Source organism: Vulpes vulpes, chromosome 6, assembly GCF_048418805.1.
Source record: "Vulpes vulpes isolate BD-2025 chromosome 6, VulVul3, whole genome shotgun sequence".
Classification (NCBI taxonomy): domain Eukaryota; kingdom Metazoa; phylum Chordata; class Mammalia; order Carnivora; family Canidae; genus Vulpes; species Vulpes vulpes.
In genome coordinates, this window is record NC_132785.1 from 51,224,604 (window position 1) to 51,236,629 (window position 12,026).

Below are 12,026 nucleotides of genomic sequence, written 5' to 3' on the forward strand. Positions count from 1 at the left end.
CACCACGTGATATTATTACACACATCTCAGTCTCTGATATTTCCTGCTAGATAAACAAAAATAGCTGGTCTCCAGATTTTGCCTCAGTTAAGAGACAAAAAGGCCCTTTTGGTTCTCATTATGTTTATGCAATTAGGAGATAAGATTTTAGAATTTAGTTAGTTCATATCTGTTCACATTCAAAACACAAGTTAATGTAAAGAGACAGAGCAAGGTGGCAAATTAACAAGATTTTTATAGAACTGCTATGGACTTAGTTTTCAAATGTTTCACTTGCATTTGAATATTGATGAGTCTGATGGTCTCAATGTCTGTAAAAGAGTAAGGTCAAATCACAGAGGTGTTATTTTGGAAGAACATCGAAACCTTCTCCTTTCTTATTTCTCCTCTAACTGCCTTATGATCTATCATATGATGAGAATTATTCACATATCAGACTCTGGCATAATTTTTCCTTTCTTAGATAGGCCACAGTGGCTAACTGCATAGGTTCCAAGGGCTTGTTCTATAGGCAAATTTAGTTAGGGGGTAATAAACCACTATTGTTGAAATTAGAAAGATGCTGTTAACCAACAAGAGTGGTTTTCCAAACATAGGTAAACTGAAAGCTGAATTTAAAATCCACAAATAACTAACAATCAACCTTTAATATTTTGAATATCTTATTCCTATATAGAGAAGATGGATTATAAAACAAATACACATTTTCTCTTGATGGCTAAACCTTTCCGCTAGAAAGAAAAAACAAAAAGAAAATCAAACTAAGTTAGATGAAAGTATTATAGATCTGCTTTCCCGTGGAAGGTAAACAAAAGTATTTGAATAGACACAACACTTTTGAAATGCCTCAATATTAATTTTTTTGTAGTTCTTGAATATTACATAGATAAAGTAAATGGCACTTCTGGCTTCTGAAACCTTAGTGAGAAAGGTGAAGTTTCTGATTAATTAGCAACACTTTATAGCCTGCTCTCTGGGAATCCGATCAAAGTGAAAGTGAAAGCTTCATTGTTTACAGATGAATATAAAAGACGGTAGTGCCACACCTAAGTTTATAAACAAATATACAGCTGGAAGGGAGATATGTGACATCTTTAAAGGCCAATAGATTAACTCTTCATTTTCTGTAATTAGAATAATTCACAAGTATGGGATTACTTTCAGCTAGATAGCATCAAAATGGGCAAATACTTGTATTCTATAATTTTCAAAACTTAGCTATATATGTATATATGTGACATATTTTATATAGTCCATCAGTCTGTGTATATGTACATGGGGGTACATAATAGGCATATGTATATGTGTATACATTTATAAACACACATATACATATACAGTAAAGTGTACAAATCTTAAATTCATAACTAAAGTAGACATCTGTGTGACAACCACCCAGATCAAGATACGGAAATTTTCCAGCATTCTATAAAGGTTCCTTGTGGTCAATGTAGAGTTAGCAATGGGGAAAATAAATATGGAATAAACTGGAAGAGATGTTGTTCACATAACACTCACCTTCCAATGGCTTGGGTAGAAAATGAGCTGCTGGTTTGGTTTTCTTTACTCTGTTTCCTTTCATTACTTGCCCTTCCTTATTCAATCCCAAAAACCAGGCTCTACCAGATTCCTGTTGTCTGTATAGCATAGACGAGTAGATTACGTAATAGTTTTCAAAAACAGATTCTTTAAACTTGCATTCGGGGGTAAAAAGTTCCTGTCGAGAAAAGAGGAAGAAAAGACAGTTAGAGAAAAGAATGGGAGTTTCCTTGAACTTTTTCTTTCTTCTTCCAGAAACTTGTCTGCCAGGCTCAATGAGTCAGCCCTTGGGCAGTGATGACCAGCCGCACCTCATCCTGCATGCAGTATTTGTGCACTTTTTTTTTTTCAATATACAACAAGTAGAGAAGAATCTGATATTACCCAGAATATATACATAGGCAAAAGTATGCATGCCCTTTAGTAAAAAGATAAGAGACATGCGCATTAGAACAGTCTTGTTGAAACAGAATACAGTTCAAGCAGAGTATAACCAGAAAAAGCACAACAAAGTAGCATCATATATTCACCATAGGCTAAACAAAAATAAAATATATGCTTGTGGTACTTGCTCATCTATTTTCAATATTTCCGTAGGAATAATTCTATGCTACCCTGATAGTTGCTAGCCATGCTCCGGATCACTGATATGATAGGGCAATATATTTTACCTACAAAGAGGCAAACCAAAACCCCAAACTAAAACCATGAAGATCAGCTGGCACACAAGCTAGCCACCGCTGCAGCTGAGGCTGGATGTTGTGTTAGCTGGTTGTAGTGACAGGAGCTGGAAATAATGACCTAATTCCATGCTTTGGAGCCCCACTGGAATTCTTGAAGAGAAACATCAAAAGCTGCCCTGACTGCAATCCACCCGGCTTTTCTGGAAAGGGCAACATGAAATAAGTGCCATGGCACTCAATGCCAGGATCCCCAGTGAGGAGCAGCACAAAGCTTACTACTTTATGATTATCATTAATGACATAAATATTCATAGGTGACTTTAGCAGACTTCTAAACTTTACCTGACAACGGCATTTCTGACAGACTTCTATTAAAAGTAATTTAAAAATTCACCCTACCTGGTTATAGATATGGAGGCCACTTGTCTTTGTGGCTATTTAAATAGTTCAATATTGTACTATCATATATATACAAAATATGGATGCAACACAGAGCTTTCTTGACACCGATCTCCTAAAAGAATGACAGTACTTGAAAAAAATTTCACCTTAATAGATCTTTATGACTACAGGAAATAACCTGCTTTTCCCCCTTTTAAAATATTATTTTCTATACACATTCTGAAAAACACATCATTTAGGGACTAAAAATAAAACTTGTCAGAGTTAAAGTTATGCTAACTGTAATAAGGAATGTGACATTATTGCATGTAGAAAGGTTCTTTCAGTATTTCCCATGAGAGTCTGAATTATCAAATGATGTCTCTTGCAAGATGCAATTTATTCAGAGTGCCCCATTGCTTTAATTCACTGAGAGCTAATAGTTTTCCAAGGGGAACAGGTTTTGTTAATGGCAGACACTTCTCATGAAAAAGATAACAGATCCAGTGATTAATTTGATGAGATCAAAAGTAGCCAAAAGATGGGCTCAAACACACCCAGTGGAATTTATGTGGGCCTTCATTTCTTCTAGATGATGCTAGCTAAGGTTTGAAGATCCCATCTAAATAAATGTTCTGGCTTTCCACTAAATCCTATTTTTCCAAATATCTTTCCATTACTTCTCTTACTAATAAACAACAGTCTCAGTGAGTTAATCAGGCCATGCCTCAGAGGGAAGATTCACAAAAGGGTGCATGTTCACACATTTGTGGCAAGGAAAATAGAGTGGAATGCTATAAATCTGACTTGTTCTCAAAAGACTAATAAATATAACATATTGTTTGAATGTGCACTTCTATGACAAACAGATGAGACTTCAGTGTGTCACTTGTCTTTTATTGAGACAGGCCAAGGCATCCAAGCATATTATTTACCAGTTAAAATTCATCTCAGAACCAGCTGGGAGTGGACTGTAAAAAAGCTGACCTGGTAGGTCACTGCAGGGTCAGAGGAGCTGGCACCTGCCTTCTGGGATAGCAGGTCTCTGCCCAGAGCCTGGCTCACCATATTGAGGGGATCATTGACTGACCTTTACCTAGGGACACCAGGGCCTCTGGCTCTGGAAAAGCAGTTCTACAGAGTAGTCAAGCCTTATTCCCATCTGATCCCCATGTAGGAGACATGAAGAATGCTGCTGGCACTACTGTCAGCAAATGAGACATGCATGGTCTTTTCTCTGAATGGCAGATGAAAGAGAATGAAGACCCTAGGTGTGGAAGGACATCTGACACTAAGTCTTTTTAGATAAAATATCTGCCTCTCGGGACCCTGAGGAAGCCATCCCACATCCCCCTTCTGGGAGCTGGGCCAGTGACTTCACAGTTGCATGGATAGGAAGGTAGATTGGAGAAATGTGAAAGGGTCTTGGACCCTCTGATAATCACATAGACTTCTTATGAACAAGAGGTAGACATGCAGACCTCCCTTCTTGAAAAAAAGGGAATAATGCCATAGCCCAATTGGTATTTTACAGACACATACCTGTTGTCAATGCAGAGCCTGGTTCTGAGGCATTAGTAACACTTAAACACTGATGTATTGAAGCCCAATCTCTTGCAAAATGAACCAGAAAATTGTACAACATACATACATATGTGTTCACTTTAAGAAATAGTATTAATATAATTATCAAGGACACACAAAGTAAGGAGAGAAATATCACCAGAATTATGACATGTTGTTAAACTGAGTTCTGAGCCTCCTGGTAGCCCAGATGGAAATAGAAAGAGTATATGTTCTAAAAATTATAGAAGAGAGTAAATCTTTTCTTTTTCTCGGGACTAACTTCTAAAAGGTATTTCCTTGCAAGGAAAGAGTGTCATTGAGCAAATGAACAAAACATAACACATAAACTTCCATGCTCTTGATAATAACTGTACAGTTAACATGGTCAGAGTTTTGTGTCTGAATCCCACAATATGTTACAGGGTGACACAGTGAAAAGTCCTCTGGGTGGACATTGTCATTGATGAGATTCCCTAGGGGACATGTGCCCAGCATGGGTCACAAAACTCAATGCCTCTACTGACCAGGTGGACTCAAGAGTGAGGCAGGTTGCTATGATCATGGAACCATTATGAGGCTAAATGTCCTCTCCCTCCTCAGGCTCAGTGTTGATGAGAGACAGTTTTAGAAAAGAAAAGCCTTAGGTCTTTAGAGAAGTCTGGTTTTCCAAAGGGAATAAGGAAATCAGGTTTCCTATAAAATTTCCTTTTAATGGAGGCAACCACTTCTTAGTTCTTTGTTTTTGATGTTGTGTAGACCAAGGGCCACAGATGGGGCCCCTGAGCCTGCAGTTTGAGACCTCCAACGTTGAAGGAGCCAAAGTACTAAAGAAAGAAGGAACCTCAGGTGGCTTAGCAACGCAGCCCTAACCTACCGTATGGTTTTGATACATTTGAGTAATATGATGAATGTGCCAGTGAAATGCTCTAAAACCGGCAGTGATAATATAAGAATGCTTATTTAAATTTAAGCTTAAATATAAACTCTCAGAAACTGGCAAAATCAAATAGATATGGAGTTTCATGTGTCTTTTCCTTGGCTTGCCTGCCTATATTTAGAACCCCTGATACCACAACAAAACAACAGTTGAGTTCCAGCAGAAGCTTCAATATTAATTTGTATCATTGCCAGACTAAATAAACCACTCACAGAATAGAAAAAACAGAACAATTAAACAAAAATTTCATATCTCCTTTTATCTTGTGGTGGTTCTGAATTAAAAGCACCATCTGTGATACTTTAACAGTAGGGGCAGCATTCCTTTTCTGAGGGAAATGCCTTTGTTTAGGAAAATAATCTGATGGGCCATCTGCATGTACAAAGTAAGGTTTCTGGGTTCAGGTGGAAAGTAGACGGTGGAGGGAAGGGAAGGCCCATGTTCCCTAATTCCCTAATCTATAACTAGTGAATAGCTACAAACCCAGATGATTCATGATAACCTAACCTAAGAATAAAGAGTGACCCTGAGGATCTAGGTCAGTGGTCCAGCAAACTATATACACTAAGGGCCAGAGAGAACTGCTGACCTGTTCTTGTAGCTCGCACTCCAAAGTTCAGGGCTGAATTGTTGAGACAGGTTGTATGGCCTACAAGGACTGCAGTGTTTGCTCTATGGTGATTTGCCAAAAAATTTGGCCAACTCTGATCTAAGGTAAATTTTGAGGACTTCCCAACCTAGATAAATAGAGAAGGGCTGCTCATCTAATTTCAAATTACTAAAGAGCTAAGTATTCAGAAATTGAACTTGGATCGTACTTATTTTCATGTATACAAATGTGAACGATTTGAATCAGAATTTCATGAGTTTCATCCCTGGAAATGTCCATACTGTGTGTTACGAGCCAGAGTTTCTGATAAGGATACACAAGTAGTAACCTGCAAATTCCTTTAGTCCTGGAATCATCTAGGACTAAATGAAAATTTACATTTTGGTTAATGGTTTGCCTACCACCACCACCACCACCTCCATTGTTTTAAAAGGAAAATATAAAAGCAAGAATTCCAGATAAATTTACAGCATTTATTAGAATATAAAGCAAACCTAAAATAGATTAAAAAGGGAGGGTAGAGAAATATTCAACATATACTAGCAAATAGCATACAACAAATGCACAATAAGTAATTGCTGTTAATATTATATTAACCTCTATATTTCAGAGTCATCAAAAAGCTCAGTCCCCTCCCATTAACATCTCAGTAATGATTCTGATGCTGAACTTTGGAGTATATCTCCCCAGGCTCAAACTGAGAGAAGGAGGAGCCTTAGATTTCAAGTTCTTCCTTGAAGAACAGTAACAAATCATAAAGGCTTCTGCAAAACTCAGAGAAGATAATAGAGTTGCAAAATGATTTGTAAGCTATACATTGAGTTGTAGATTATAGTTATATTGATAGTTATATGTATAAGCTATACATAGAATTGCAAAGTGCAACTGGGATGTTCACTGTTATTATGGACAGGGAAGTAGTGATGTAATTTATTCCTTCCAGGTTTCAACTTAATAGACATTCCTATGTACAGGAATCCCAAAGACCCATTTAACCTGAATTCTCAGTTTTTTTTTCCTTTTGTACTCTTCAGAGATGTTACCTACTAGAATTTATCATGAGGTCAGCCTCTGCTGACCCATTATCTCATTCTCCTTCACCTTCTATAGTTTCAAAATCAATGGTATGCTTTAATGATACTGCTCTGATGCTACCCAGCTATTTAAAAAGAAATGCAGAACACACTTAAGATTACATATAAGGGAAAAATGTTCTGACCTTTTAGAAGAATTAATAGTCGTGAATTTGAAGACAAACAGAATTTGTATTTAACACTCAAAAGCAGGCAATTGAGTTGACTAATGTATTTATCTGAAACTCTCCATAATCAAATATTCATAATATATTCATAATATTAGACTATGACTGGTGCCCACAAAAGAAAAAATTAGCCAATTGTTTGTGCATGTGCTTCAAACTAAAGCATAATTATATTTGTGTTTAAGAGACAGCTTTGATTTGATTACAGGACCCAGTAGTTTGAAGTACATTCTCACTGACAAAGCAGTGTCTCCACTACTTATATTTATAGGTCCAGAAGCTGTTACCTAAGTAGTTTCTGAACTACAGAAAAAAACCATAAATGAATACATTTTCTTTTTTCTTTTTTTTTTGCCAGGAAAGATACTATTTGACATTTAGAGATACTATAAATAAATAAAAAGATTTATCTTATAGTAATTGGTTTATTAAATATATTTTAAAATTTATATTATATTGAATAAATATTTTCTTTTTAAGACTTATTGACATACTTCTTTAGAATTGTGGCAAGAACATTATTTATTGTAATGATTAAATATTAAATAATTTGATCATTTATTACATAACTATGTATTTTTATATATTTTCATATATATTATATATACATATGTAAGAATCTTTAACCATACAAAGGGGGAATATATGTATCTCCTTGTTATTCAAGGACTGAATAGCAACTTCTTCACCTGGGAATTTGTCAGAGAGGCAGAATCCAGGCCCCATTGCAGACCTACTAAATCAGAATTTGCATTTTAATAAGACTCCAGCAGATCTATATGTACTTTAGAGCTCGGGAAGCATTGGAATATGTTCCTATTACCATTGATAAATTAATAAATAATCACAAAATTTTAGATAATATCAAACTGATATTAATCACAGGCTTGTTACTATTTCTTAACATTAATATAAAATTTATTAAATCAGGAAAATGGAAACAAAAACATGAAGTATTTACAGCACATCTGTAAGTAAGAAATTTTGAGATTATAAGTAAAAATATGTGCCAACTGGTTCTATAATGTTAAGTCTGTTTTCTCTAGAATATAGACATGGATAAATTTCTAAAATAATAATGCTTATAACATGAACAGATGGTATCACTGCTATAAATATTAGCAAAAACCTTACAAAATAAATATGCTTAAGAAAGTATTGATACAACCATTCACCATCCTCACACATCTGTCAGTACACAACAGTGAAATCTTCAACATAATAAGGATGACAATAATAATAATGTTAATAACTTTTGCTAATACTTAAATTATATATACTCTGCACCAGGCACTATGCTATACACTTTACATAATCAATTAATTTAATCCTCACTATAATTCTATGGGATTGGTGCTATTATTATCTTCATGTTAGAAATGAAGTAATTGATCATAGAGAGTTAGTTTGCCCAGATACATTTATTTTCATCAGGTAAATACATTTAATGATTCCTACTCATTTATCATATTACTCAGCTGAAGATATTTACTGTCTTAGATATGTAACTAATTGTAAAAATGGCCTGTATTCTTCACCCTCTCCTAGACCTTTAGTATGTAATTTGACATGTCCTCTCACCATGGACCAAGGTGAGGAAAGCAGAGTTTTGACAAACACTTGTGCACCTGGGCTTGCCTTTTCCACCTCCTGCATAGCCATGGCAGCATGCTTAGGCTAGCCTGCTTGAGGAGAGACATAGGGGAGAAAGAGTCAGCTGTTTCAACCTAAGGTAGCCTATTTCCAGACACACGATCAAGTCCCGCCTGAGATCTACAGAGCTATTTAGTTAAATTCCACCTGACTCCACACACACTTAACTGTTACATGCCACATTATCTCTTGTGGGTGTTTGTTATGTGGTTACAGAAAGGCAATTGATAACTGATACAGATAATTGCTAATTCAGCTGAATTACTACTTCCACTAAAACACAGAAAATATGTGTCTTATCTGCTGAACTTTATGCCTACATATGGAAGAAAATAAAATGGAAAACCGTAATGAATGATATATGCTATCATACTGGCATAAGTGACACATATCTCTATATAATTGTGAGGGAATTGTAAATTCTTAAGAGTGTTAAAAAAAAAAACAAGCAAACATAGGTATTCAAAATGAATCTCTTCTCCTCTTCACCCAGCTTGTATACAACTTTTTCCCCCATTGATCAATTAAAGAAATATTGAACAAAACAGAAATTGGATTGGCTGCCATCTGTTGCTAATCATCCCCCTAGAAAAACGCAATCCATGGCTGTTGAAAATTCCCCAGGAATTTATAGTTATAGTGCTATTTATGTTATAGTGGATGGTGTTGTTGAGTAAAACCTGAGCTCTCAGATCTAGTGTGTTCTGCTGTTTTGTCACACATGAGCTTCCCAATGGTGCACTTCTCCAAGATACGTAGGGTCAAATGCTAACTGTACTGAACTCTGGTTAAATGGGAAATGTAAAACTGATACTGTTTTATGTGAAGGGAATCAGACTGAATTACGTCATCAAATCCAGAAAAAGTGCTGCTACAAGTTTTAAAAATATTCCTGGATGATCTGAGTGAATGAAGTCAACGGATAACACATGCACACAGTGATATATGCAAGTTTCTTGGTCTGACAAATACTAAGAGGCTTCACCAAAACTGAGATTAATGACGTCTCTAAGTCAGATTATCGGAGCTGCTTCATCCTCCATCTTAAGGATTTTACAAATGCAGTTAGTGATTTGTACTTTTGTTACAGGAGAAAGATCAAATGAAGCCCATGTTATAGATACATAAATTAATGATGACAATGTCAGTGAACGTTTTAGAACATTTTAAAAATAGGGTTATCTCATTCGAAAGTTAAATAATAGAATATGTTATATAGTCGCCACCATAATACATGGTTCAGGACCCTGTGCCCAGCTACAAATTGTTTATTCCCTGTCTGCAACAAAACAAGTACAGAAATTGAACAAAAACACTTATTAGCCTCTGCAGCAATTTAAGAGTATTTTAAAATACCTTTTGGTTGTAAAAACTAAAAATCCTGAACTTTTGTCTTTAAAAAAATGGTTTTCTAGTAATTTAATGTTCTTATATTTTGTGAAAGTATCTCTCTGAAAAAGATTGAAAATTAAAAGAAAACGATTGTTCTTACCACAGATGTCTAGGGAATCTTGCTTTATTATAGATTGGGTTAGATGTGAATATAAATCTAATTAAAGGAAAACTAAAGTGCATCTGAGTAATATTTATTTATTTATTTATCAATGTGTGCCAGTCACAATGCTAAATGCTTTTACATGCATGATCTCATTTTATTCCTTTTAGCAAAGGATGGCATTAATTTTAAGCATCTTTTTTTTAAAAAAAAAAGATTTTATTTATTTATTCATGAGAGGCACACACACACACACACACACACACAGAGAAAGAGAGAGAGAGGCAGAGACACAGGCAGAGGGAGAAGCAGGCACCATGCAGGGAGCCCAACGTGGGACTTGATCCCAGGTCTCCAGGATCAGGTCCTGGGCTGAAGGCGGCGCTAAACCGCTGAGCCACTGGGCTGCCCTAAAGTTAAGCATCTTGGTAAGAGTTTATGCAGAGTAGGGTTTCATCCTCAGCTGTCTCAGTCACCACTAGTTATGCCACTGGTCAACCCAATATAGTTCTAAAAGGGAATTAAGGAAAGAAATGTGACTTGATAACAAATAGAGCAACCACAAGGCAAGTTAAGACAGTTTCAGAACAAATTTTCTCCTTCAATGAATGACCCTCAAGAAAGGACTAGAAAAGATTATTGAGTACATTTAGATAAATTACTTAAAAATTATCAGCTGTAACATTTATTTTATTCTTAACTTATTTCATTCCTTTTCCCTAATGTTTCCACAGTGTTACGATTTAACTGGGACTTGGGCCTGCTCTGGTCCTGCAGGTATCATATATACCTGAAAGAGAATAAAGAAATACAGAGAAGTAGCATTTAAGAAATAATATTGCACAATTAAGGGCTTCCAAGATAACTGGGGGGCGGGGTGGGACAAACAACAAAACCTGTGTTCCCAGAGTCAGGGTACCACTGGCCAGGGTGAGGGTGTGGGTCAGGGAAGGAGTGCAACAAAGATATCCCTGAATCAGATAAAAGCTGTGGAAGATACTCAGCTCTTTTACATTCAACTAGATAAAGATATTATCACTGATGGTAGCAAATATTTTCAACTCATTGCACTAGAATTTTTGTTAGACAAAAGCAAAATTTGCTGTGCAAAAAAAATTAATTTTTAAGTTGATGTAGTTAGAAGAGAGGTATTCCGTATTTTGTCATGTCATACCAAACCCCACCTGGTTGCTTTATCTTCCTTCATGATGAACATGAAGAACATGATGATGTTCTTTCAACTCCATGTCCTTGTTTTCACCAGTTTTTCTTCCGCTTAACTCCCTGAACTGTATTTTAATAGTATTTCTATGACTCTACAAGCTTCACTCTTTAGGCTAAATTCTACATGCATCTGCAAGCTTTTTCTACTTTCCTTTCTTTAAACCCCATTTAAATGCTTAAATTAGACCTTTCCATTGAACTTTTTTTGGTATTAAGTGTATGTGTTGTAGACATTTCCTAATAAAATATCCTAGTCAGAACCACTTACTTATATAAACTAAAAAGCAAAGTAAATCAAACAATCAAGAGTACTGGTTTATACAACCTTTAAAATGCAAGCTTCCATAGAAAAATGAAGAAACTATAAGCAGGTTTACAATACTCCTAAAATGCCATATTTACTGAATAACAATTTATATTGAGCTTTATGATTTTCAAAGACCATTCACACATACTTTGTTTGATTCAATAATGCTGTTAAAAATGCTGTCAGAAGAAAAAATAGCATTATTTCATGTCACAGATGATGATTTTGAGTCTCAGAGAGCACAAGTCCCAATAGGCAATGGATGAGATGTATTTCTTTCCATCCATGTGATAATTTACGTACATCATGCTGCTACTTAGCAAATATTTATTAATAATAACAATGTTAAAAATACAGAGCAAATTGAAAG

At 35.5% G+C, this 12,026-nt stretch overlaps 1 protein-coding gene across 6 annotated transcripts in view; it reads right to left on the minus strand.

The window, feature by feature from the left end:
* FGF14 (fibroblast growth factor 14) overlaps positions 1–12,026 on the minus strand; it is a 624,343-nt gene that overhangs the window by 7,587 nt on the left and 604,730 nt on the right. For all 6 annotated transcript variants that reach the window (XM_026008894.2, XM_072760974.1, XM_026008893.2 and 3 more), the window contains one exon: positions 1,519–1,717. In XM_026008894.2, the coding sequence (XP_025864679.1) occupies positions 1,519–1,717 (199 nt within the window). The remainder of the gene's footprint in view (positions 1–1,518; positions 1,718–12,026) is intronic.